Here is a 26,711-nt window from a genome sequence, read left to right as displayed (position 1 = left end):
TTAAAGTAAGAAATTTTGAAAAGTAGGTCAAACTTCAAGGTCATGGGGTCAATTATCATTGTATATTCGGAAAGAACTTGTCACAGGTTATGTACAAGTGAAATTCGAACGTCTTATCTTTTTTTCATTCAAAAGTGAAGGTCTTACGTTTTTGTGACAGACTGACGAATAAGATCAAGTGCCCCCGCGCTTTCCGCGGACATGGGACAACATGATAAATTAATATGAAATTATGAATAATAGCCCTTGTCTAATTTGATGAAAATACAGTGTCTTAAGATTAAATGCCCACTTACTTCAAAAGTTCAACAACAAATGAAGCTTTGCTTATGTGAATTTCACAGTGGGATGGGTGGTGCTTTCTCCCTCCTCCATATTTGTTGTCTTAATTCAACCTAATGGTTTGAAAAGATTGAAAGATTGTGTTATTTTAACTTTCACACCTCCCCACAAAAAATACTGGTACAAGTTTATCAATTCTGGGGGAAAACATTCTGCTGGTTTGTCATATTTTGGAGATTGACAAAGGCTAACCCTTTAAAATTTTGGAATTCTAACAAACCAGCAGGTAAACATTATACATTTATTTACTGGGTTCAAGGGCAACATGCGTTTTGTCGGACGCCAAGAACCAAATTGTTTGCCTGAGGCCATTAGGGAGAACCAGATTACACTTGCTGGTAGGGGACTAGTATTGCTTATGTAAAATTCTCAGAATGCTTGTTGACTGGGTTTTCCGTAAAAAGCATTTTGCCAATCCCTGAACCAAACTTGCTAACATAACAATCCAGTTTGGTTCTAGGTCCCAACAAAATGCATGTTGCCTTCCAACTCAATAACTGCATAATGACATTTTTCTTCAATGTTTCTGTCTCATCAACAAACAAAGGGATTTGAATTAAAATCTAAAAGATAGGTTATTACATATTACATATCCTGTCTGATTTCTAAATCTCTACAAGTTTGATCAATGTAGGGTTGTGTTAAAGAATGCAAATGGACTATACAAAACTTTAACCTGCCATTGGTGTAATTTTGATATCTACTTTCAAAAGGAGTTACAGATAAAACATACACAGAAAACTGACATAGATTTATTGATAATGTTATTGCACATTTCTTTGTTCTCTCAAAATACAGTACAACCAGTTCTCTCTTACAATATAGGTATTGATGAACATTCAGTAGTGTTTTTAAAACTAAATTTAAGCAGATCACAATAAGGATTTTGTTTATACATCACATATTTTAACAATGAATGGAAAAAAATCATTCAGAATGTCCACACAAAAAAAAAATTTTCTCTTGCAATGTTGACTGAAAGCAACCATGGACTTTTAAACATCTACATCATGCATAGTTGTAGTTTAAATACTCTAAAGGATGCCAAACAAGGTATTTCTTCTCTTAACACTTTCAAATACAAACATTTATTATTGAGTGGCAAGGGGTCAATGACAATGTCTCAAAGACTGTGTGATGTTGATTTCCAGCTTTAATTCTAGGGACAGGTTTATAAGAATGAAAAATAAATTTACTAAGCATAACATTATAAATACACTGAGTTCTTCAAATGAGGTCAACTATTTTTACAAAACTATTTCTGCCATCTTGCCCACATTATAAGACACTTCCCAGCAGCTCTACATCTATATACCTATTATACAACCCTGTAGGTATAGTCAAATTTATGAACTAGTTAGAGATGTTAGAAATATTATGCATGATAAATGTACTTTAAAATACAAGTAATAATGGAGGTGTGTTGGGCCACAGTAGTCAACTGAGACTTGGTACAGGTTGCATGGTTGAATAAAAGCTACAAAACAAATTTTAAGATATGTTGGCTGGATAAAATATTATCTGTATATGTTCATTACCATACCAACAACAGGATTTCAAAAATTTTAAAACAGAATATCATTTAAGTATAAATAAGGAAATACATGTACTTGAATAGACTGATCTACAGCTTAAATTGAAAAATTTCTAGTCATCATATGACACTGCTTACCAGTATTAAATGAATACAACCTACAATTTGTATATTTACTTCTGTAAGAGATCTTTTACATTTGAATGCCCACTGAAGAAAATTTGATGGGAATCTGCAACCTAAAACTGTACAGAATTTCCAATTTAGATATCCACTGAATTTTCATTAAAATTCTTACATGGAGTGGCAAGACAAAAGAGTAAACAATATCACATGACATAACAATTTTTAACATGAACAGTTAGGTACCATGGTGGGTTTAAGTAAATTTGAAAGACAATGAATGTGCTCAGAGTACACATGTAAACTTATAAACATGACATAGATTATTGTTCAATGTTAAAGTCATGATGAAAGAAACACATGAGAAAAAAAAATTCAAACTCCTCAGGAAGGGTTACAAATTGATTTACAGAAAAAAACATCAGTCATTTTGTAATTAAAACAAGTTTGTATGGCAATGATGAACACAACATTTGAAATAAAACTTGTGTCAAATAAAATGCAAAATAAAAGCCAATTCAAATTTAAAATATAACCCCTAAGTCCTACTCTTCTTCCTACACTGATTTCAATTCCATCAAATGGCCAGCACTAAAGGAAAGTAATAAATATTGATCATAAAATGCAGCACCATTACAGCTTAAGTGGCCTTCTAGGCAGTAATACTGGTTTGCAAGCATAAGGTATGGATTATACGAGTGTCAATCCCACATATCACATTTTTATCATAGTTCCTCAAAGAATGCCACACGTGCTTGAGCAGAATTTGCTTTAGCCTAAAAAAGAAAACAAAAACAAGAGCTTTACAATCTCAAGATACCGATTGATTAGATTCTCCATCTTATAAATGAGTTCAGTTTGGACCAAAATCATGTATGACAAGTCACCACAAAAAAATCAGTGAATGACGATCAAAGCTGCAGGGACTACATTAGTTTTAATAAGAGATTTAGAATAGCTCTGCATAATCAGAACCACAGTCATATATTTCTGATGACAATGTATATTCTATATGTAGAATACTGTCTCTGTGTTGAATATTTTTTGTCCCCCTGTTGGATACTGGTCTCACACAGCTCACCAACTTGCCTACATAATGTCTACCTGTCTGCCTGTAGAAAATTCACTATCCCCCCCCCCCCCCCCCCTCCTTATTGATACTATTCCCTTGCAGTCAGCTAATCTGTCTGAGTGCAAAATAGTTACTGGTATTATTTTTCTAAGGATACTGTCCTTATGCAGTCTGCCTACCAGTCTAAAAATGAAAATATTTACTACCCCCCTTTCTGGATACTGCAAGCTATCTGACTATTTGTACAATATTAACTATCCCCCTTCTGTATACTGCTCTCATACAACCTGCCTACCTGTTTGAATATGGAATATTTACTATCCCCCTCTGGATACTGCTCTCATACAACCTATCTACTTGTACAATATTTTCTATCCCCCCCCTTTACCCCGGATACTGTCTTCATTCAGCCTGCCTACCTGCCTGCCTGAGTGTAGAGTATTTACTATCCCCCCCCCCCCCTTTCTGGATACTGCTCACATGCAGACTACCTATCTACTTGTACAATATTTCCTGTCCCTCTTCCCCTCTTCTGGATATTGCTTTCATGCAGCCTGCCTACCTGTCTGAGTGTAGAATATTTACTATCCCCTCTCTGGATACTGCTCTCATGTAGCCTGTCCAGATCTGTTTCTTTCTCCTCAACCTTTAGCACCTCTATTTCAGACTTGAGCTCCTTCAGTTGTTCCTGAAGGTGTTTTGACTTCTCCATGTATTCAACTCTACAACAAACCAATAGTCAATTTCAGAATGGTATAACACCAGAAATATTCAAGCACATACATAATTCTACATTATTCAAGTAAAAAATCTTAGGATTTTTTTTTTTTGGTGTTTTATTCTTGTTTTCATTTTGGTAAGACATAAGAACTATATCTATAAGAATGGTTTGAAAATGAATTTCCAATAATCTGTTGTTTTTATTTTTACATGACTACTTTACAGCCAACCTTTCTCTTTCTATCTCTTGGGACAATTGATCCATGTCCCCGTCCCCCAGTAGTTCACAGCTGATTTCCCCATCAATAGGAACATGAGTTGGTCCAATGTGGAAATCCGAGAGGTCAGAGGTTAATGAGGCAAGGGGAAACATGGTCTACGTATAAAAAATAACAACATTTTAACTTATCTACAAATTGTAAATCTCAATTAAATTCTGAAACTATAGATTTTAATGTACTCTTAACATACAAGAACTATAGTTTAGCATTGAGAGATCAATCTTTTGTCTTTCATAGATAGTGAACATTGTAATATACGAGTCTATTTGGTTTGAGGCAATATTTGACGTAAAATAAAAGGCTAAATATATTTGTAGAATACTAGTTCCTACAGGGTAAGTAGGAGAGACCCGTGCCACCTCCAGCAGCCTCTCTTTGGCTAACTTTTCTGACAGTCTCGCCTGACTGAGTTCTTCCTTCAGCTGTTCTGCCTCTTTTGCTCTAAATGAAACAATTTAATCAGTGTATTCTGTGCTTACTAAAAATAAAAACTAAAAGATTTAAAAAATTTAAAGAGAAGGTGTATAGTTCATCCTTACTTTCTGATTTAATTTCATCAAGTGAGCAGCATTTTGTCAGTTGTAATAAAACATTTAAGAATATTACATGATGTGCTTCATTAGAGTCAAGCTTATACAAGCAAAACAATGGATTTTTAGAAAATAAATTTCAATGTTTTCTTGACAACTTTCTGTGTTAAAAAGACACACCTCCTTTCCGAGTCCTCTAGTAACTTGGTGGCAATCATTTCATATTCCCTTGCTCTGAACTCCATTAAGATTCTCTCCTCCTCAGTCTAAACAAGAAAAATAAAATTAATCAACATTAAAAACTCTTTCCAAATTTCTGTAGTCTACACCAACAAATCTGTAATTATAAGTTATCTACCTTGATGGCAGTAATTTTGATGCTTTGTATCTCCCTCTCCGTGTCTGAGGCTTTCTGGGTCAGAAGTTGAGCTTCCTCCTCGGCGAACCTCGCCTTCTCCGCTAACAGTTCTGTAGTTTCCTCAGATCGTTTCTATTATAATTCAAAACAAAGAAAAATTGGAAACCAAACCCCAAGGTTAAAACTGCAGTTGATACATAATAGTAACAGGGTCTGTATTGAAAGTTGTTGACTTAAAGACATAAAAAAGATCACCAAAACTTCATGAGAATGCAGCAGTAGATTTATTTTGTCTACAGATTTTGAACAGAGACAGTCATCATCAGAAGCTGATGACGATCATACCTGGTCAAACCGGTCAACAAAATAAATCTAACAGCTGCATTCTCACAAAGTGTTGGTGATCTGTTTTGTCTTTAAGTTTACTATTATAATTCAGCTAAAAGAAATTTTGGAAAAATTGTTTTCAAAAAACATTTTTTTCAACAAATGAGTGTATTTTTCCCAAACAGCTTACCAACATTTCCTGAGCGGTCCTCACTTCCTCCTGCATCAGAGACAGCTTTCTCTCTAGGTCTGCCTTTTCTTTCAAAGCTTCTTCTTTCAGTTGTTTTTCTTTGGCCAGTTTTGCTCTGTCACACTATCAAATTAAAAAAAAAATTCCATCTCAGACAATGTAGCTTATGGGCACACAAACTTGCCCTAGATTTCATTGTTTACTACATGTTACATCCAAATGTATGATAAATTTAGAAATATTAGTATGACAGACATAACTATTCTTAATATTAAATAAATATTTTTCCACTTCAAGGTTTACTTACCCTTTTCCGCTGTCGCTCGTCTCTGGCATTGGCTTTCATTTGCTGAATCTCCATAGAATCAGGTTTTCTCCTTCTCATAAACAACTCATGGTTTCCTACACATAACTCTAAAATCTGAAGAACGTAAACATTCAGATATCACTGCAGGTCTTCATTTCTCATTAACAATCTATTGAGCTTGTATCTTAACACACATTCACGTTAACCATGCTTACTGCATGCTGATATTATTACTTTTTTGTAAGTAGAAAAAGAAAATAAACATGAGATATGGGGTTATTCTCAAATTATGAATCTGAAAAATGTTTTATATCAAAATTCTGTAGCATTACTCACTAGTTTATTAATTTTCACTTTAGGTGCATAGAAAATAAAATCTGGGACTTTCTTTCCAACTGGTTTAATCACAAACTGAAAAGACACAATATAATAATACTCATTTAATCAAGTGATGTTTATTAAATAAATGTACAGCAATCAGCACATCACTTGAAATCAATGACATGTTTGTTTCTTTTAAGAAAATTAAAAAGTAAATTGCATGGCACCAAAAATCTTGGCATTTTTAATATTTCACAGTTTATACAATCAAAAATAGATAAATCTGTGCTTTGACTAAGATGAAATGATACTACTATATTTTGCATCACACTGCAGTACTTTTGGGTCCTACCTTTTTTTCTTTAAACGAGATATTTTTGACTTCACTCCAAGGGAAGGTAATTTTAGGTTCTAGTCTGTTATTCTGATTATATACATTAAGTCCTAAAGCATCCACACCCAGCCAAAGCTCTGTGTTCTTTTTATTCTAAAGTGCAATAAAATAAAATCATTTATTCATAAAACTCTCTGTTCTTTTGAAACTGTTAATATACAAATCTTTATAATTTGAACTTTATTTTCCTGTATTTTCTTATTAAATTTTGTAAAAAAAATTTTCTCAAATATGATTTAAAAAAAAAAACAATTTAAATATACTTTATAGCAAGATCGAGCCGAGCAACATACAGCTGAATTGTACATGTCTTGTTTATTTGCTTCTAAATTCCTTTGCATTTTGAAATCTTGAAAATTGTTCTTTAACTAAAAGTAATCCCCAGTCAGTGTTCCTGACCTAGTACCTTAATCTGAAAATAGTTCACACCATATTGCTCCAGATCTTGAGCTATCTTTAGATACTCCATCTCAGCTTCATCACTAGAAAAGAAAAAGACCAATTAACATATTTGACCCATTCATGTTTTTTTATACATAAATTATGGCTTAAAGTTGAAAACATGAAAAACTACATTAACTTAGATCTAGACCTACCCAAGTACAAAAACTTATCTAGGAACAAAGTCATGTATGCCCATAAATTCTCATCATAATAAGAATGAATCTATCAGATATTCTACCAATCCATTTAAACAACTATAATTACAGTCTGTATCATGTGTTACAGAAAAAGAAAACTGGACATCCCTTTTGTTGGCTTAAATGTTATTACTAAATACCTGGACATCCCTTTGTGGTCAGCATACCACTCCTTGATTCGATCCTCCCACATTTCTGGGGTCATCTGGTACTGGTCGATCACTCGCTGGGGTAAAAGGTCATCACTGGACAACATACCAGGCTTGTAGTTTGCTGGGTCATAATCACCATACTTTAAGAAATCAGAATAGTATTCATATTTCATGATTTATGAATAATATTCAGAACCCTGTGCTTTCTTTAATGTAAATAATGTATAGAAGTATGAAAAAAACCCACAGCAAAACATTATAAGAGCAAAGTTTCAAGACAATCAAACTTACATCATTAAAACCATAATTCATTATATAGCACTATTTTGTTGTACTTAATGAAAAAATTACTTTGTTTAGAGATGAAATTCTATCAGTATTTTTCTCCTATTTTTACATAAAATATAAATATACATGTACATAGATTTATTTTTCTCTGCATCCGTTCTTTTTTGTTCACACATCATGAAATCTTCACGAAAAATTTCTGTTGCATTTTTTAATGAAATACACCGAATCAAACCTTTGCTTGAACAGCATACGAGGCCAACAAAACGGAAGCCTCTGGAGGACAGTAGATATCCATGTTAAGGATGGACTGCTTCACTTGCAGAAAAAATAAATGTTGTGTTATCTCTTGTATCAACTCTTCTGAAACATCCTCTGGGTAAAATTTGGCAAGAAACAGAAAAGGAACTGGAGAATCTTTGGGAACATCTTGATCAAGAACCTGGAAAATTAAAGTTTCTCAATTGAAACAATGTTTTAGCTGCTTTAAAATGACGTAAAATCAAATATTGCAAGAAATAACTTAGTGAAATTATAACTTTATTGAAAGGTCAGAGCAGGTCAATATAGTTATGAATTGATGAATTAGCAGTGCAAATATTTTATTCATTCTTTATGTCTCTGAATACCGGTACTCATGTGACATTAATGGATCTGATAATTGAAATATCATCACTTTTAATAAAAGAGGAAACAAAATATGAATAATTGGCAACAGATTTAAATGATAGTTTTATCAGCAAGAATATGTTATTCCAAGAGTTGTCTTTTTTGCCGAGTACAAAACTGTTCATTTTTTTGAATTTCTAAAACTGACTCTTTTTTTTTTAATCTACAGAGTTAAATAATATTTTTTCTTGCTAAAAATTCTATTTGCTGTTGTTTACATTTCACTTGTTTGAGTGTATTTAGATCTTTTGTAATTGATGCATCAATTCTGAAATTTTCATAATAACATCCCTACATATGTGCTGTGGTTTTCTATATTGAATTTCTACCTTTCTGTCAAATTTCAACCATGAAATGTATCCCTTAGAGTCAACAAACTGTAGTCCAAAGTACCAAGTTTCCCTCAGTCCAATAGTTCTACACACTAGCTCAAATAAATCTTTTCCAGTTGCCTTGTGCTAAAATAAAGAATGAATAAATAAGAGTATAAAACAAAGTTTCACACAAATATTTATACAACTGATTTCCTAAAGTTTCATGATGACAGAGAAATTGAGAATGTTACTGTAAATAGTTGCATATGAGGCTCTACAAATGAGTTAAAAACTGTTATTGATTTAACTTGATTCTGAATTGCTGGCAGTTTCTTGACAGCGAACATTTGATTGGATAATTAGAAAGATCACCAAGTGATCGATGGCCATCAATGGGGTTTCTTTGGATCAAAGGATCTGATTTTAATCAGACTGGTATTGTTCTTTCGGGGACTTTCCCCAGATCAGGCAGATGTCATATTGTAACTGTTAATTATGTTTTTCATACAAATTGTACATTGCTAACTGAAACAGGTCTAGGCGTCCTCCATTTTTGGAGTATAGATTCTATCCTCCAAAATCAAAGGATAGCGGTCTTGCCACCTATCAGATTTTTCAAAACCAAGAGCAGTGAACTCTTAAGGAACAAAAAACAGTAACTTGTTTTTATGAACCGTACGCCGATTTCTGAGCCATAACAAATAAAACACATATATTCATATAATGATGGATATATCTAGATTTTAGATCAATATTACAATATTTGTGTAATTGCTGTCAATCATTAATCAGTTTACAGCTTAGTTAACAATAATTACCTTACCTGTCTCTGAAGTTTGTTATGAGCATGCCAATTTTCTGGTACAGTAATTGCGTGACAAGCTAACGGTTTAGAAAATTTGATTAAATGATTCTTTTTTGAAAAATCAAGTTTAAAATATTATTTCATTCATTTGATAATCCTTAAGCCAATCATTTCTTTAATATTTTTTCAAGAAATATGCAGTAAAATGGGAGTGCAAAAAGTGCCAACTTTGAAAATAAATTGCAAAAGATCTAGAGTAGACATAGAATCTCAAATCGCCACATACAATTGATATTTAATGTTTGAACTTTTATTTGCGTGTACTCTGGTGCATGCACTTTTCCGCTGAAGGTAGGCAAGAGGCGTTAGAAAATTACCGGTGTTATCCTCTGAAATCGCAGGATAAGCTATCCCACAAAGCAATTATTTTCCACATATGGTAAAAAAAAAAATTGGCTGCCATATTGAATTTAGATATCCTCTGAAAACAGAGGTCGCCCAGACCTGTTGAAGGATTTATACAGATAACAGACCTCTATATATGAAAATTCTAGCTCTGCATCCATGGTTGTAACTCGAACTGCAAAACTCTTGCCTCCCCCGGCCTGGCTGGAGGCCTTTTTCATATTAACAAAAGGCATGTTGTAAAGGTTCAGCAAATCTCAACTCTTCCTTCTCAGCTCTACGTTTGCAATTCCATGTTCAAAGTTAAAAGGGAGAGCTATCTGTAAATGAGTTGAAAAATCTTACTCAAACCTACCTTCTTCTACATCTCTTTTCTAATGTTTAATTGTCTTACATTAAGCATTTGGAATAAAGAACAGCAACATCAACTGTCTTAACGTACTCTTAACAGGAGTTTTTCTTCTTAAAATTAAGTAATCATAGCTTTCAAACAGCTTTTCTCTAATATATTGTGAACAAACTTGAAAATACTTTTGCAGATCCATCTACGTTATATTAGTGCTTTATGTCTTCATATGAATTTTCTCTATTTTAAAACGCACAAGCGACTATGACTAATCGCTAAAGATTGTAAACAGGAAGTTTTGGTTTTTAGAGCATGCGTGAAATTTAGCGGGAAATTGCTGATGGTGGTAAAATCAAGACAGAGAAAATAAAGTAGAGAGATGACTAATTACAATCTGAGCTCAGGGGCCATTGAGGTGAGTTTTTCTAATTCCATTGTCTCAGATTCCAGGATTTAAGGAAATTTAAAGGAAATTAAAAAATAATGACACAATTTACTTTCTTGTTAACTGTAAATTTCAGTCTGGTTGAGAATGTCACTCGTTATGTTCTGTTGGTAGCAGACTACTGAACTGTTCATTTATTTTTTATTTAGGCGATTATCAATGGACAGAATTTTGACAAACCAGTGCTGCAAGTTATTGTAAGTTGCTGTTTATCTTCACAATGTGTATTCAACTTGTGTAAATGGTATACAGTCAACTCGTACCCATTCCGACTCAATTAAATTAAATTTGTTTGTAAAATTCAACTTGGCATAATATAGATAACGTATAGATAGGGCCTAGATAGATTCTTTATTTCCAAACCAGGGCCCTTTCAGGCATCACAAACAACAAGCATGACTTATGCAATTACCAACAGCACAGACAAATTATGTGTATACTAGATAATCTATACTACATGTCTTTGTATATAGTATAACACTGTATATGTAAGTAACAGTTTTTGGTACGAGTTGATTCCTCGGGTACGACTCGGTTTGGGTACGAGTCGGTTTCGGTACGAGTTGAGATTTACAGTCAACTCATACCCAAACCGAGTCGTACCCAAAGAGTCAACACTATATAATGCCATACGACATGATGCCATAAAATTTGTAAAGTTTATTATGGTTATATCCATAATGTTTGTTAATTACCTGAAAAAAAGATTTTTTAAAATGTAAAATTTACGTTTCACAATTTGTTGTTTGTGTGTTGTTGTTTTTATGTTTTTGTTATCTTATAGCATAACAAAATCAGAGAAAATAGAACTATTTAAATAGTCATTAACAATGCACATTAAGAAATAAAATACAAGAATCATACAAACTTATATATTTACCCTTGAAAACAATTAATTGTTTCTTTTTTATTTAATTTTTGACATTTAAGCTTTGAGTACGAATTGACTCTAGGTTTGGGTACTAGTCGGTTTGGGTACAAGTTGACTGGATACCCGAGTTGACTGTAAATCGTGTAAATCATGGGCGCTTGGTTTCAGGAGGGTGAATTTTGTGTATCATGTGTTTTTTTTTAAGGTGTGTCTGAATACACTCATTAAAATGAAATACAAAATTAGCATGTTTTAAAAAATATCATATTACTGATTATTAAAAGACTGAAGGTATGACAGTTGCCATCTTTGATTTCAAGGGGTGCCTCGTTTCACACAATTTCAGTCTATATCTACACTTTTCCTACCAATGTCCGGTGAAATCTAGCTTAAAAAATGAATGAATAATCCCCTTCAATTATCTGTCGACTTGAACTTGCTGTATAAAACATGTAGATAACCAAAACATCCTTGATACCTAGCACTGAAACTGAAAGCAATGGAAGTGACGATTTCTAACTATGTAAAATGTATAGGTGTCCTGGAATTACACGGAAAGTTTAGAGATATCAGAAACCATGCCAAACTTGTTTTCTCTAGACTTTTTCATGTACTTCTGGAACATCTCTACACTTTACATATTAGAAATAGTGAATAACTACTTCTGTGTTGGTCCAGCTGTAGTTAGAATAATCGGACTGTGTCTAGAGACAAGCCCTAGTCCTTGGGACAGTATCATTTTAATGATAGAATGTTCTATCTAGTCCAGCTGGTTCTTCTTTCATTTTGTAGAATCAAAAGTACATCCATACCCAGAAGTGAGTGTTGTTACCCGGGTATGAATACAATGTCTGTTTGTCTGCACCATTACGATACACAAATAAGTTAATAAACAAGTCGCGGCTGGAATATTCGGCTTAAAAACGATTACGCTTGTAAAATAGAATAAATAACCCGATTAATCGGAATAAAAATTTTGTAATCGAGTGCTTGGATTATGCCAGCAATCGACTGATTTTTGATTATAATTGATGATTGGAACACCACTAAGATAAAACACAAAATACACACTTTTGAAACCAAGCGCCTATGGTGTAAATATTTTATTTATTTGTTAATTAATCAGGTTAGGACCAATCACCCAAATGGAATATAGTAGTCCGATTGGGATATAATATCCCAACTGGGATATAAATTACAGTGCAAAAAATGAAGGTTTTTTTTTCCATTTAGCTATAAATATAAATCCAATTCAAAATACTTTGAAAAGCAATAACTTTTGGTTAACAAGTTTCTCTGTATCCCCAATGTATAGGAGATCTATGCTGAGGAAGATTCTAAAATTCTTTGGTATCAATCTCACAAAGTGAATGAAACTAGGAATATAGAAAACCATGCCAGCAAAAAGTTATTGCATATAATATATATTTATGTGGAGTTACAATATTTGTAGCCAAAATATTATTTTCATTTTTTGCACTGTAAATATCCCATTTGGGATATTTTACCCTAAATATCCCATTTGGGATATTTTACCCCAAACAGACTATTATATCCCATTTGAGCTAAAGTATAAATTTGCTCTAATTGAATTTAACTGCCAAACCATTTTCAAATTTACAATGGCATGAATTTCAGAGTTCTAAGAAGATTACAACACAAGGATCCAACGCTGATAGATACAGATTACTGCTTTCAGATGGTGTCGTTAGTTACTCACGTAAGATACCTACCAAATACACTTTGGTCCTAGAAAACTACTATATTTAGTAAAATTATTAAGTATATATTGTGCACAAATAAGTGAACACTAACAATCACCCCAACATATCATGTTCTATTCATTATTTTAATAAAAGTGTTGTCTTATGAGTAAGAGAAAAACCATTTATGCGAAATATTTTAGGTCATCTTGATCCTAATGAAATTCCATGGCATTCAGTATTGAAATTTTTTTCTTTTAACTTTATTTTAAACTTTTCAGCTCATTTACAGTTTTTAGCTCACCTGAGCCGAAGGCTCATGTGAGCTTTTTTGATCGAAATTTGTCCGTTGTCGTCGTCGTCATAAACTTTTCACATTTTCATCTTCTTCTCAAGAACCACTGGGCCAATTTCAACCAAACTTGCCACAAAGTTTCCTTGGGTAAATGGGATTCAAGTTTGTTCAATTGAAGGGTTACGCCTTCTTCCAAGGGGAGATAATTATGAATTTGTGAAAAATTAATGGCATCATTTAAAAATCTTCTTCTCAAGAACCACTGTGCTTGAAAATACGAAACTTATGTGGAAGCATCCTCAGGTAGTGTAGATTCAAATTTGTTCAAATCATGACCCCCGGGGGTAGGATGGGGCCACAATGGGCGATCAAAGTTTTACATTGGAATACATAGGAAAAATGTTTAAAAATCTTCTTCTCAAGAACAGCAAAGCCATGATTAGTCATATTTATATGGAAGCATCCTCAGGTAGTGTATATTCAAGTTTGTTCAAATCATGACCCCCGGGGGTAGGGTGGGGCCACAAAAGGGAATCCAAGTTTTACATTGAAATATGTAGAAAAAAATCTTTAAAAATCTTCTTCTCAAGAACCACTGAGCAAGAAAAGCTGAAACTTAAGTGGAAGCATCCTGGAGTAGTGTAGATTCTAATTGTTCAAATTGACCCCTTGGGGTAGGGCGGGGCCACAGTAAGTACTACAAGGGTGGGAAATCAGGTGAAAAACAGCAAGCCAAAGTTACTCATTGAGAGTTGCGGCCCATGGGCCTCTCGTTTAAATTCAGAATGGAGCAGTTTTCATCCAAATTTTTAATTTTACAGATGCCATGTTGGCCACACAATTGAACAGTTTAATGGAATCAGGAGAGTTAGATAATTTAGCAGTCGTACAAGTAGATAAGTTCCTATGCAACACCATACAAGGAGACAGGTAAAGTGATAATCCTTAGGGATGAGAAGTGGAAATATATATGTACAAAATTTAGTGAAAATAACTTGAATAATTCAATGTGATTAATTACAAGTAATTGAGAACTGAATTTGACCCTCCTAGTTTGTTACCATGATTTACATAAATAACAAACCAATATTATATAAAGGAAGAAAAGGTGGTTCTTTTTTTTTTTTTTTAAAGACACTTCTTCCTGATTCCCAGCAGTTAGAAAGTGTTACCATACTTCAGATAACTCATATTTCTACCCTGTGTGATATTCTAAAGTAATAAAATTAAAGGACAAAGATGTAACAGTCTGAAGTAATTAGATTTAAGGACATAGTAGCATGTACAGATCAGTAAAGAGCGGAAAGAGTCTTGGAATCAAATAAAGCAAAATATATGCAGGGTTGGAAAATCTTGACACACACTAGTGCTATATCCTACCTCATGTATATACAATTTCTCTAGATTCCATTAGGAGATCATTTTCATAATGGATAATGGTTTATTTACATCCAAAAATATCCCCATAAGTCATTGAAAGCTGTTATGTACATTCATATTGTTGAAATATTGGATGTAATTAAGAGAACTTGATGTATTGCAGACGTGTGTTGATCATATTGGATTTGCATGTTCTACACAAGGGTTCACAAGTTGGACAGAGATTAGGAAATCCTCAACAATACAAGGCAGGAGCTGTTCAAGGCACAGAATCGGAACATAGTAAGGAAGTCATAGGTTTTGATTTTTTTTTTTTTTTTTTGGTGTTAACAGTTCTTTATGATGATAATCCTTTGTTGCAACATTTATTTTTCTTTTACCCAAAAATATTCGAGGCATATAACTATATTAATTGGGAGAAATCTATATAAGGCTTAGTCTGAGTGTGATCCCATTGATATTTTTTTGATTATTTTTACTTAAAGATGTTTAATCTGAACAAAAATAGCTTAAAATACCAGATATCATAAATTTTTCAAAATTGAGGGAAAAAGATCACAGATTCTGTTTAAGATTGATTTTATATATCTATACATAAATAAAACGAAAGTTTGAGGTGGCATACACCAGTGTATACATGTATATTTTTTTTTTCATTTATTCAATTTGTATACACTAAGTAAAACAGAGAAAATGAAGTTTGTACATATTTTTATCCCCCTTTATATAAAACTTATATTGATTTTTCTCTTTGTAGATTCTGCACAGTGTCCCCCTCAGATGCCAAAGCAGGAGGGAGTGGGTCAAAGCTTTATTGGTAAATGTCATTTCAGTTTCAGTACTTGTACAAATATTGTAACATATATATCATTTTTGTTCATACCAGAAAAGAAAATTGAGATGTATTTGTATCAGATTCAAATTTTTAATTTTAGGGTCTGTGTCGGAAAAGCAGGTCAACAACAATGTACAGAAAGGTATTTTATTTTCAAGGATTACACTGAATACATTTATGTGAATAGAGAGAAATATGTATTTAAAGATACATACTAGTATAGAAAACTCATTAAATAAAAATAGATATGTGTATATTCTGTGTAAAGGTATTGATTCGAAGTTTAAACATTTCTTTTCTGCTTGACCTGATAGTGACAAATGCGGGGAATGTGAATGGAGCACCCAAAGGCAACTACTCCCTGAAAGCCAACACACCTGGGGGTACACCTGGAGGCTCAACAAAGGTGCACAAGATAGATAGTCTCACACCATACCAAAACAGGTAAGTATCTACAAGATAAACAGTCTCAAACCTTACCAAACCATGAATGTGTGTGTTAGGGGGGAAATGCTTTATTCATGTGAAGTTCTATTAAGTTGATTATTTATTGGAATTTATCAAGTAAGCAGGGATGTCTTCTGTCAAGTAAAAGTAAGCAAGGGTTTTTACTGTTACAGAAATTCTGTATTTATCCCGGTTCCGAGTAAGAATAGATTTCACACCTCTAATACCAAAAAGTTTCTGGACAGATATATGTTTGTTCCTTTAGAAAACATTTCTTCTATTTTATAATTAATGAGCAATTGCAACATAATGACCAGAGTGTATGTGTTAGGGATAAAATTTGACCATAGTCTACATATTGAGGGTAAAATTATCTCTGTGCTGAAATATATAAATTGTAAAAGAAATACATCTAAGTAAGAAAAAGAGTGAAATAATGGATACATGTACTTTCAGATGGAGAATTAGAGCTCGTGTAACTCAGAAAAGTGGAATCAGAACCTGGTCTAATTCCCGGGGGGAGGGGAAGCTATTCAGTGTCACCCTAACTGATGACTCTGCAGAAATCAGGGCCACAGGATTCAATGATGCTGTTGATAAATTTTACGATTTACTGGAGGTCAACAAGGTAAATGCCAAATGAATAATCGGATAAATGTGAACAACTGAACTTGTTCAACCTTTAATTGTCATCTATTAATATCATTCATTATTGATCAGCTACATGTAGTTGTTCATAGATTTTTTTTCTGAGGAGAGCTCTATTTTCAGGTGTATTACTTCAGTAAAGCCTCCCTGAAAACAGCCAACAAGCAGTACACAACTGTCCAGAATGATTACGAGATGACATTTAATGCAGACACAATGATTGAACCTTGTGATGATGACAGCAGCCTACCTACAATGAATTTCAACTTTGTCAAAATCAATGAACTGGACAGCAAAGCTCCAAATTCTCTTGTCGGTGTGTTGAACTTAAAATTGTTCTTTTTTTCCTTGTCAATATATTATTTTAATCTAATACATGCAAGTATTTATTACACAGAAAGAAATAATAATAAAGCTTTGGGGGGAAAAAAATTATTTTATTTGAGAGTGAATGCAATGAATCTGTTTTATTTTGAGAAGGAATGCAATAAAAAAGTACTGTTCATGCAACAGAGATTGAAGTGAGTGATGCTGTTTATATTTGGTGTAAAATATTTGCTGTTTTGATAGATGTAATTGGTGTAGTGAAGACCTGTGGGGATGTGAGCACTATTATTGGTAAACAGAGTAAAAAAGAGATCACCAAGAGGGATCTACAACTTGTGGACCAGTCTGGGATGTCGGTCAACATGACACTCTGGGGGGCTGATGTAAGTAAAATTAGGTTACTTTGTGTAGCTGGTGGAGAAAATTATATAAGTAGAATAACAGAACTGTATGTATATGAAGGAAAAAATATCATAAATAGTCTATGTTCTGAAAAAAAGTGATGGTGAAACACTTTTTGTGAATTTTGAGAGATTAATGCTGTTAGTATTTTACTCTTGCAGGCTCAGCAGTTTGATGGTTCAGGCAATCCTGTTTTGGCTGTCAAAGGAGCAAAGGTCTCGGACTATGGAGGTAAGATTTTTAGTGCTGAAAGTAAACTGTTATTGTAGATGTTGTTGTATTCCCTGCCTCATTACTCCTTGCACGTGTTGGTAGATTTCAGATGTATGTTATTGATTCTTGAACAGAAAACTGTGTGAAGGGATCTTTTTCTGTACTTTCTGTTGATTATTTTTTTGTCAACCATGGAAAGTATACTAGATATTGAAATTGGAAAAACTCTGATTTTAGGTCGCTCCCTGTCTGCAATGGCTTCCAGTCAGATCATCCACAACCCAGACCTTCGGGAGGGACACATGCTGAAAGGCTGGTTTGAACATGATGGCCACAATATGGATTTCCAGGGCTTCAGAAATGATGGCATGGGAGGGGGTGGAGGAGGTATGGCTTGCATGAACATTTCATTGAATGTGGAGGCTTACAAAAACACCAAGACTCAAGAGTTTGACTGATACATTTAATTAACATCAACTGTTAATTGAGTTGGACTCTGTGCAAAATTGGATAAGATCTCAAAAATTGATTCTGGACTTAAACTTTAGGGATTAAGTGCAATGCACAATAACTTTGCATTATCTTGTTAATGCACTAAAACTTTTCAAGAACACTGATATGTATTTTGTCATTACAGGTTCAACAAATTGGAAGAGCTTTGCAGAGATCAAGTCTGAAAACATTGGTGCAGATAAGCCAGAATACTTCACTACCAAAGCCACAGTTCTCTTTTTACGAAAAGAAAATTGCATGTACCAGGTAAGAAATTTACAAAGTCTGAAGAAGGCAAAAGAACATATCTGAATGAAAAATTTGATGTATGGTACTTTGAATTGCATTTCATAATATGGGTATTGTTTTAATATTGAAGGCATGTCCTACAGAATCTTGCAATAAGAAGGTTGTGGACCAGGGAAATGGAATGTACAGGTGTGAGAAGTGTGCTAGAGAGTTCCCCAATTACAAGTGGAGGATGATTTTATCGGTAAGGGTACGGGCATGTGAGAAGTGGGATAGGGAGTTCCTTAATTATAAGTGGAGGATGATTCTATTGGTATGGGTATGTGTGTGAGAAGTGAGATAGAGAGTTCTCTAATTATAAGTGGAGGATGATTCTATTGGTATGGGTACATTTGTAAGGGTGTGAGAAGTGAGATAGAGAGTTCCCTAATTACAAGTGGAGGATTATTCTATCGGTATGGGTATGGGTGTGAGAAGTGGGCTAGAGAGTTCCCTAATTATAAGTGGAGGATGAATCTATTGGTAAAGGTACAGGTTTGAGAAGAGGGCTAGAGAGTTCCCTAGTGATTCTATCGGTATGGGTAAGAAGTGGGTTAGAGAGTTCCCTAATTATAAGTGGAGGATGATTCTATCGGTATGGGTATGGATGTGAGAAGTGGGATAGAGAGTTTGGAGGATGATTCTTTTTGGTATGGGTATAGGTGTGAGAAGTGGGCTAGAGAGTTCCCTAATTATAAGTGGAGGATGATTCTATCGGTATGGGTATGGATGTGAGAAGTGGGCTAGAGAGTTTCCTAATTATACCCCTTGCAAACGAAGTTTAGGGGGGTATTTTGGAATCAGCTTGTCCTTCTGTCTGTAGATGAGATTTTGTCCGGACCATTTCTTGGAAACTGTTGCAAGGATTTCTCTGAAAATTTCTTCATTTTTATTACTTGGTTTTGTTTGGATCTGTTCCCAGAGACTATTGCATAGATTAGTATGAAAATTTGTACACTTATTATTTACCATATGAAGATGTGCACTTGGTATTTTCAACATTATTTGATAATTTTTCTGCATTTTACAGGTGTTTTTTTTTTCATTTTTATTGACTTAGTCATTTCGGGTTCATGTCTAAGGTTTGAGACATAGAATCTAGAACATCTGTACTAAAATGTGAACTACAGCTTAAAACAACTCATTAGAATTAAAAAAAAAATCACAAAGTATTAAAAACAGTTTTTACATTACACAGCAGATAGTGGAAATCCATTTGTCCCTTGGGAGTAATGAGTGGACATGCATCCAGTTAAAGATTAATTAATGAGTTCAGTGTGGGAAGCTCAGATCAAGCAGGTCTTATCTATATCTCCTGGGAATTGGGCAGAAAGAAATAAAGATCTCTGTTGTCTAAGTCTCTTAATTGTAATTTATGTCTGTCAAAATACATAGTTACTGGAACCAGCCTTTTATTTTTAAAATGAGTTTCATATAAAGGTATTAAGATCAATTTAATTTTGTATAATTAATTATGATAATTTTTTTTCAACAATCAATTTGCAGAGTGTCATGTCTCACAAAGATGACAGATAGTTGCAAACTATTTTTTCAATGTAATAAAAAACATCGTAATGATTAGTATTGATGTTTTATTAGGCTGCACCTTAGTTTCATTCATTAAAAAAATATGAGTAATTAAATTTTCACTCTAAATGTTTAAGCAAATTGTGAACACCTCTCACATCTAGAAAATATTAGTGATTTGGTACCTTCTCTGAAAAACCCAGCGGGGGGTATTTGTCCCTTTTGGACAGTTCTAGTTATAAGTGGTAGATGATTGATCATGATTCTATTGGTATGGGTATGGGTGTGAGAAGTGGGTGATAGAGTTCCCTAATTACAAACGGAGGATGATTTAATCAGTAAGGATGCAGAATCATGTCATTAAACATCCATAAGCTATAATGTTCAGATTGATAATAGATGTAGTTGTAGTAGCTTACTTATAATAATGGAACATTATATTTGTTAATGTTTCTGGAAGAAATGTTTGGTATATTATGTACATAATTGAAAGAAATTTGTTATTTTAGGCAAACTTAGGTGATTACTCGGACAACCAGTGGGTGACCTGTTTCCAGGAATCTGCTGAGGCCATGTTAGGTGTCAGCGCTGATGATCTAGGATCTCTCAAAGACTCTGTAAGAGTTATAAATCAAGTGGAAATTCAAAAACATTTATCAGCCTGCACCAGATATTGTATACAGTTTACAAAAAGTACACATCCAGATATCCATGAAATTTATCATGCTAATTATAATATTTTGATATACGTTAAAGAATTTATCCTCTGTGTTTTCATAACAGAGGTGTTTTTTATTTTTTTCCCAATTTTTCTCAGTAATGAGTACATTCTATTCTGCAAAGGAAGTCAATTTTTTCTTGTCTTTCAGAATGAATCAGCATTTGATCAAGTGTTCCAAGATGCCCTTTTCAAGTCCTACATCTTTAAACTGAGAGCAAAAGTGGAAACTTATAATGTAATTTTAAGAGTCATTTTGCTTTGATTTTAAGAGGATACAAATGAAGTACATGACACATTTTTCTGTATCAGAAAATTTTGAAATGGAATTGTTCTGTAACAAATGAATAATATTTGTCTCTCTTTAATACAGGATGAAAGTAGGTTGAAGACAGTGACAATGAATGCCGGTACAATTGATTTCAAAGAACAATCACAGAGACTGATAGAGGAGATCAAAAGATTACAGATGTGAAAGTCACACATCAGTCATCCATAGTGTTGCTGTTAATGAAGTATTTGAAGATGATGATTGACATCTTTGTATTTACATGTGTACATGATGTAAATTTCATTTGCGAGAATAACCTTAAATTTCTTATTCTTTGGGCATTGGTTCTTTAGCGAGTTTATTTTACAGTTAGTGTGTAACATTGTGTTAACATGGGATATAGGGTCTGGAGAAGAAATTCTGAATCAGTCAGAAAACTGTTAGTGTATTATTATTATTATTATTATCTTCATCGAAAATCTGGATGATTAAGGCAAGCAATCTAGGGGATTTTTTTTAGTTTTAATTTTGTTTTTCATGAAAAAATGATACAAACCAGTAAATACTTAACCATTTATTAATTTTTCAGTTTACAAGAGATCGTAGGAATAAAAAAAACTTAGTACATGTATCCTAAAAATATCATCGAACAATTTTCATTAGTGGTGTAATTTAACAAATACATGTAGTATATTCATTATCAATATCAGTGCAGTTATGATATAAATTGATTTGTCGCTAGTATGTTTGAAGGAAGGAATTAGGAATGGGGCTGTTTTTGGATACATTATTGTATCGTGATTTAAGGTTCAGTGATGAAAGTATTGAGACAGAGTATCAAGCATTTTGTATCATTGCTGTGACTGTATTGTGAGGATACCTCTATTGTCCCAGTCCTAGAAGGAACTGTAGAATGTTGAAAAAGCTGTAACATCTCCTTTATGTTAAACCTGTCACTGATTTCCTTTGGACAAATTGCATTGAAGTAAGGCATGGAAAAGATTTATTGAAAAGTTTTTATTTGTATAAACAAAGAAAGAACTGAAATAAATTATTGAAGTAACATGTTTTCGTGATTGTAACTGAGTGTAAACACTTCGCAAGTAACAGCTTGTCCACCTTTTTCTACTTAGAAAATATTTCTCGCTATTCCAGTGATGTTGGTATTACACTTGGAAAATAAAATTCATATTGATAGTGTATTGATTGACTTCAGTAATTCTTATTGAAGAACTACTTGTTATGTTATTTTGAAGTATATCATATACACTTTTCCCAATAGGAAGGCCTCTTTGTTTGGCAAGGTGAATTATGATTGCATTTCGTTGACATTGAAGCCTTGTGTTATTCTGGAGAAGTCTTTACTGAGTGATTTAATGGACTGCACGGCCTCTCTTGTGGAGATAGGTTTTACTTGACTTGTACCAGGCAGGCCTCGTCTTTTGGCATCAAGAGCCAACAAGTGACTCACTTTAGAATTAATCTTGGAACATTCTTCACTCCTTTCTTGGATTCTCATCAGCTTTTCATGTTCATAGACCTAAATTTGAAAAAAAAAAAATCAGTCCACTGCATGAAGAGTACCCTTTTTAAGGCCCACCATAAATATGGCTGCGTATATAGTGTTTGTCATGTCTGTCTTTTGTCCTTCCATTTGTCCATCCATCACACTTGACATTTAGCTCAGTTTCAGAGATACTGTTCAAGTTATTTTAAAGTTGCATAATGAGTCAAAACCATGTGTTTCTTTTAAGAAAATTGTATCACAAAACAAAAGATTTCTGTGAAATATGAATATAGCGAAGTTTTGACAATTCAACTGCACTGTAAAGCAAGAAAAAAACTGCATAAGTGCCGGAAAAACAAATGTATCTATCGCTTTGTTTTTATCGTCAATGTCAACAATGTCAAGGTCACGCGTCCTTTATTTTTAGCGTGAAACTTGTAAACAACATTGAATTGGGGCAAGCAGAAGTAAGGAATAAGTTATGATCATCTTTTTTGAAGATTATATCAAAATTCTCAGTCATCCGACATTTATACCTATGGAATTGAAACCATGGTAAATTCTTCAACTTTTCAGTGCATGCGTACAATAAAGAGGAAGAAGTGAAGCAATATTTTTGTGATGGGTTATACAAAGATTTGTTTTACTTTTATTTTTCTACATTAAATTAGATTTTTTAGGTTCTGAAACCTGTAATTTTCTGAAACCTAATATCTTCAAGAACTGAACAAAATTTGCATTTATCATGCAAAAATTCTACTGTTGTCAATTTTCCCGTTTGTCCGTCACAGTGTCACTTTAACCAGAATTTATACACTGATACAGAGCTAATAAATTGTGGCATAATTTTCTGACCTTGACGTCACTATTCTTTCTTAAGTCTCAAAGCAATTATTTTATAGATGTTTATATCATAACTCGTACGCTGAAACATATTGGTGGGAGGTATTCAACTCATAATTTTCTTAGTTTGACCTTTCCTATGACCTTGACCTTACTATTACATATTTTGCCTTTAGCAGATCTATAGAGTTTAGAAGAAACTTCAAAATATTTTAATCAAAACTTCATACATTGATTGTATTGGTAGGGACCAACGTTAATTCAACTATCATAAAATTTTTATAGCTTGGTCTTCCCTACGACTTTGACTCTAATCCTAAAAGTAAGATTCTTTGTTATCATTCATGTGGACACCCCTCTTCTTACCCAAATAAATAATAAAAATAGTAAGAGATCATAATTTCTCAAAAATATGAGATTTTCCCGTCAATCATATCCACAACGTACAATCTGCTCTCATAGAACGAAATATGGATGCGATTGAATGGAAATATAATATTTTTGAGAGGCTATGAGCTCTTACTATTTTTTTTTTTATTTAAACAATACTATTTTATGCTTTACATTGGAAGAAAATGAGTACGTCAGTTATAGACCTTGAAGCCTACGAAGTTTTTACAATAATATCGATACCTTTCGTCTCTCCTCTGCAGCAATTTGTTTGGCCTTTATTTCTTCTTGTGTGGTGTGACGGCGTTGATATTTTGTTAATCTTTGAGGAGGTTCAGATTTACGACTGGGAGATCCCATTTCCACATCAAACGAGGTATATTTACAGTCTTCTTCCATTTTTTAAAAGCGTGGGCTGTCGGTTGTTTAGGACGCTATTTATAAAATATCAACATCCGGTTGAAATAAGCACAACTTCCGGGCAGCATGTTAGCATGGAAAATGACATTGAAAAGGGAGATGTAGATTTCTTTAGAGATACACACGTGCGTTACCTAGGTACAGTATCTTTTTATTATCCCTTGAACGTCAAAATAAGACGACAAAAGCACATACAGAACATGTATTTTATTTTCTGCCAATCAATGAAAGCAGAACTTTTTATAAATTGCAGGATACAGTAATGAAGTAGGCGAGGCATTTCGTGCCCAGGTTCCCGTCAAATGGGTCTACCTCAGTTATGTTGTAGCTAGTGGTTATGTGGTGGCGGATGCCATACATAAAGGCTGGGAAACATCTCAGGTAATCAGGGGCACAGACCATCTCTATTGTAATTACCTTCTTTCCATCAGTTTTAAATTAAGATTTTATGGAAGTTTGAAGGAATAAGTATTGGCTAGATCAGAAAACCTAAAACTCTCCCAGATCTTTTGACCAGATTTCAATAATTGGACCTTATTACTTAGGGGCCAGTGAATACATTAGAAGGGTCATTTTGGAAAACAATTTTTCATGCACAATACTGAAAAATAATAACCGTTTTCCTCCAGTCGATAGATATATTTCCGCATCAACAGGGAAGTACACCCTAAGTATAAATAAAGCATCAAGACCATAAACTGAGAACAGACTTTCAAATTGATGTAACTGTTAAAATGATTTTGAGAATCAAACAGAATATATTTAATTTTCAACTGCGTTTGCATTTGAATATTCTAGGCTAAAATGCAATTTTTCAAACACGTACATGAAACAAGGCCCGTAGGAAGCAATTTCAGTTGGGGGGGGGGGGGGGAGGGCACAGCCATACATTTTCAGTTGAGGGGGCACTATCAACTACCAAAAATTTCTTGACAAGCAAAAAAAAAAAAAAAAAAAATGCCCCCTCCCCCGGTTCCTACGGCCATGTGAAATAAAAGTTAAGATATTCAAAATCAAAATTTTGACTTCAGCCTGTTCTCAATTTAATGTCTTGAGGCCAGAAACATCAGTAACAAATGATGTTATTTACTGTAAATCTTCAATTTCAATTATAAAAAAATCTGCATGCTTAATTGTACAATGTTTCTTGTATATTTTAATCAGAAGTCATTTGAAGACGAACGTAAGAAGAGACTACGTGTTGGATGGGCAATCGTAGACACACTAATCTGGCAGGGTCTGGCGTCTGTCGCTATCCCAGGATTCACCATCAACCGCATCTGTACGTACACCGAGGTACTTCTGAAGAAAGCCACCACGTGGCCTGGACCAACCAGAAAGTGGACCACCACTGCCGTCGGGCTTCTCTCCATTCCTTTCATCATTAAACCTATAGATAGGTCAGTTGACTATCTGATGGAAAACACTCTAAGGAAATGGTATGTTGGGCCAGTCCTGAAGAACGTGGTCCATCACAAGAGAAGCGACTGACAAAAGGAAGGCCGAAAATAATACTCTTTCACTACATGTTACTCTCGAGAATTTTCAAGTTTTAGATTCATTTGGTAGATTATTTTCCCACTGAGCAAAAACAAACAAACAAACGATGACTTTCAAGAATAAAATGGTCACAATTTTATGGACAGTGATACAAAGTACACATGTCTTAGGTCATACTAGTATCTCCTCTGAGGTGACTTCGACTTAAAGAAAGAGCTCTTGGATTTTTTTTATTTGGTTTGACAAGCCTGATATTGGGATCAAGATCTATAGGGGATGATTAATTATTGTGTACCGATGACTGAGAAAGGCAGATAACAAAGATATGACCTCGTGTGACCTTTGCTTAGACCACGAATGTTTGTCCAGTTGGACATAAAAGTGTCATTATCAGCATTTAAATAATCAGTCTCAATGAACGAGGATAACTCAGTGGTTTATTTCTTTTTATATATTTTTTCTTTTACATCTGAAATATCATTTGAAACTATTTTTTTTTCTAGTTTTATTTCTGTTGTAGGTAAAAAAAAAGTTTTCCTCTACATTTTGTTCATATAAACGTGTTCTTATTTTTATTTCCTCCTTTATTGAACTAAATTTTTGTTGCTTTCAAATACTCTTACTGAGATAATCGTGTTCAATCAGGTTTTGATCTTTTATTGTTTTTGATTATTCAGTATTAAAATTCCTGTTTTTATATTTCTTGCAACTAGTTGATCAAATAAAGTCTTGTTAATAAATCGCTTTATTCGAACGTTTTTAATATGTGCACCACATTACACTCAGTTAACAATTTGTTGTCGGCAATATTGCAAATCTAAAACACATAAATTCAGTCAAATGAAATACGGTATGCGGTTGAACCACAGGCTATTAGATCGCTTTATATTTTTAAAGTCGGATTTAAGCGATCCAAAGGCCTGTGGGTTGAAGCAGAACAAATCTGCTTTCAGAGGTAGAATAACAACACAGTCTCGAAAACAACGATAAAAGTAACGCTTCTTAGTTTCCTTCCGAGTCTGACGTGTCCAATGAATTGGATGGGAGTATTTTGTGGATTTTCCTCCTTT

At 33.7% G+C, this 26,711-nt stretch overlaps 4 protein-coding genes across 6 annotated transcripts; 2 read left to right on the top strand and 2 right to left on the bottom strand.

Annotated features, from left to right (window-relative positions):
• Window positions 1–1,078: 1,078 nt before the first annotated feature.
• Window positions 1,079–10,307, bottom strand: LOC133205315 (merlin-like). Of its 2 annotated transcripts, none has more exons than XM_061341100.1 (16): window positions 10,216–10,307; window positions 9,902–10,093; window positions 8,579–8,707; window positions 7,816–8,022; window positions 7,281–7,432; window positions 6,906–6,981; window positions 6,458–6,592; window positions 6,121–6,195; window positions 5,785–5,898; window positions 5,478–5,600; window positions 4,961–5,092; window positions 4,783–4,868; window positions 4,405–4,513; window positions 4,022–4,167; window positions 3,634–3,793; window positions 1,079–2,775 (listed from the first exon to the last, which is right to left on the bottom strand). In XM_061341100.1, the coding sequence occupies exons 2-16, from the start codon at window positions 10,007–10,009 to the stop codon at window positions 2,725–2,727; spliced, it is 1,803 nt and encodes a 600-aa protein (XP_061197084.1). In that variant the 5' UTR covers window positions 10,010–10,093; window positions 10,216–10,307; the 3' UTR covers window positions 1,079–2,724. The 2 variants fall into 2 exon arrangements, with proteins under 2 accessions (XP_061197084.1, XP_061197083.1); XM_061341099.1 differs by having other exon boundaries at window positions 10,168–10,221.
• An 85-nt stretch (window positions 10,308–10,392) lies between these two features.
• LOC133205313 (replication protein A 70 kDa DNA-binding subunit-like) lies at window positions 10,393–22,044 on the top strand. 2 transcript variants are annotated; one of them, XM_061341095.1, is made up of 19 exons: window positions 10,393–10,534; window positions 10,714–10,761; window positions 13,074–13,155; window positions 14,255–14,363; window positions 14,977–15,095; window positions 15,571–15,630; window positions 15,749–15,790; window positions 15,963–16,092; window positions 16,552–16,723; window positions 16,867–17,059; window positions 17,314–17,453; window positions 17,634–17,703; window positions 17,923–18,072; window positions 18,323–18,444; window positions 18,557–18,615; window positions 19,128–19,182; window positions 20,502–20,609; window positions 20,862–20,948; window positions 21,084–22,044. In XM_061341095.1, the coding sequence occupies exons 1-19, from the start codon at window positions 10,499–10,501 to the stop codon at window positions 21,183–21,185; spliced, it is 1,884 nt and encodes a 627-aa protein (XP_061197079.1). In that variant the 5' UTR covers window positions 10,393–10,498; the 3' UTR covers window positions 21,186–22,044. The 2 variants fall into 2 exon arrangements, with proteins under 2 accessions (XP_061197079.1, XP_061197078.1); XM_061341094.1 differs by lacking the exon at window positions 19,128–19,182 and having other exon boundaries at window positions 18,557–18,670.
• LOC133205317 (stathmin-2-B-like) lies at window positions 21,980–24,180 on the bottom strand. The gene is made up of 2 exons (XM_061341102.1): window positions 23,965–24,180; window positions 21,980–22,521 (listed from the first exon to the last, which is right to left on the bottom strand). The coding sequence occupies exons 1-2, from the start codon at window positions 24,118–24,120 to the stop codon at window positions 22,291–22,293; spliced, it is 387 nt and encodes a 128-aa protein (XP_061197086.1). The 5' UTR covers window positions 24,121–24,180; the 3' UTR covers window positions 21,980–22,290.
• Window positions 24,151–26,255, top strand: LOC133205316 (mitochondrial fission process protein 1-like). The gene is made up of 3 exons (XM_061341101.1): window positions 24,151–24,279; window positions 24,395–24,522; window positions 25,306–26,255. The coding sequence occupies exons 1-3, from the start codon at window positions 24,216–24,218 to the stop codon at window positions 25,630–25,632; spliced, it is 519 nt and encodes a 172-aa protein (XP_061197085.1). The 5' UTR covers window positions 24,151–24,215; the 3' UTR covers window positions 25,633–26,255.
• Window positions 26,256–26,711: the final 456 nt, after the last annotated feature.

Source organism: Saccostrea echinata, unplaced genomic scaffold, assembly GCF_033153115.1.
Source record: "Saccostrea echinata isolate AGI-Se365-2 ecotype Australia unplaced genomic scaffold, CSIRO_AGI_Sech_v1 ptg000054l, whole genome shotgun sequence".
Taxonomy (NCBI): Eukaryota; Metazoa; Mollusca; class Bivalvia; order Ostreida; family Ostreidae; genus Saccostrea; species Saccostrea echinata.
This window is presented reverse-complemented; position numbering and strand designations above follow the sequence as displayed.

Excerpts from the sequence above, each read along its gene's own strand:
- LOC133205316 (XM_061341101.1), top strand. The coding sequence starts at position 24,216 with ATGGAAAATGACATTGAAAAGGGAGATGTAGATTTCTTTAGAGATACA. Across the intron at positions 24,280-24,394 it reads TACACACGTGCGTTACCTAG|GATACAGTAATGAAGTAGGC; the intron begins GTACAGTATCTT and ends TATAAATTGCAG. Across the intron at positions 24,523-25,305 it reads AAGGCTGGGAAACATCTCAG|AAGTCATTTGAAGACGAACG; the intron begins GTAATCAGGGGC and ends TATTTTAATCAG.
- LOC133205317 (XM_061341102.1), bottom strand. The coding sequence starts at position 24,120 with ATGGAAGAAGACTGTAAATATACCTCGTTTGATGTGGAAATGGGATCT. Across the intron at positions 22,522-23,964 it reads CTGCAGAGGAGAGACGAAAG|GTCTATGAACATGAAAAGCT; the intron begins GTATCGATATTA and ends TTTCAAATTTAG.
- LOC133205315 (XM_061341100.1), bottom strand. The coding sequence starts at position 10,009 with ATGCCTTTTGTTAATATGAAAAAGGCCTCCAGCCAGGCCGGGGGAGGC. Across the intron at positions 5,093-5,477 it reads GGACCGCTCAGGAAATGTTG|AAACGATCTGAGGAAACTAC; the intron begins GTAAGCTGTTTG and ends GAATTATAATAG. Across the intron at positions 3,794-4,021 it reads CAAGAGATAGAAAGAGAAAG|AGTTGAATACATGGAGAAGT; the intron begins GTTGGCTGTAAA and ends GGTTTGTTGTAG.
- LOC133205313 (XM_061341095.1), top strand. The coding sequence starts at position 10,499 with ATGACTAATTACAATCTGAGCTCAGGGGCCATTGAG. Across the intron at positions 17,454-17,633 it reads TGACACTCTGGGGGGCTGAT|GCTCAGCAGTTTGATGGTTC; the intron begins GTAAGTAAAATT and ends TTACTCTTGCAG. Across the intron at positions 20,610-20,861 it reads TAGGATCTCTCAAAGACTCT|AATGAATCAGCATTTGATCA; the intron begins GTAAGAGTTATA and ends CTTGTCTTTCAG.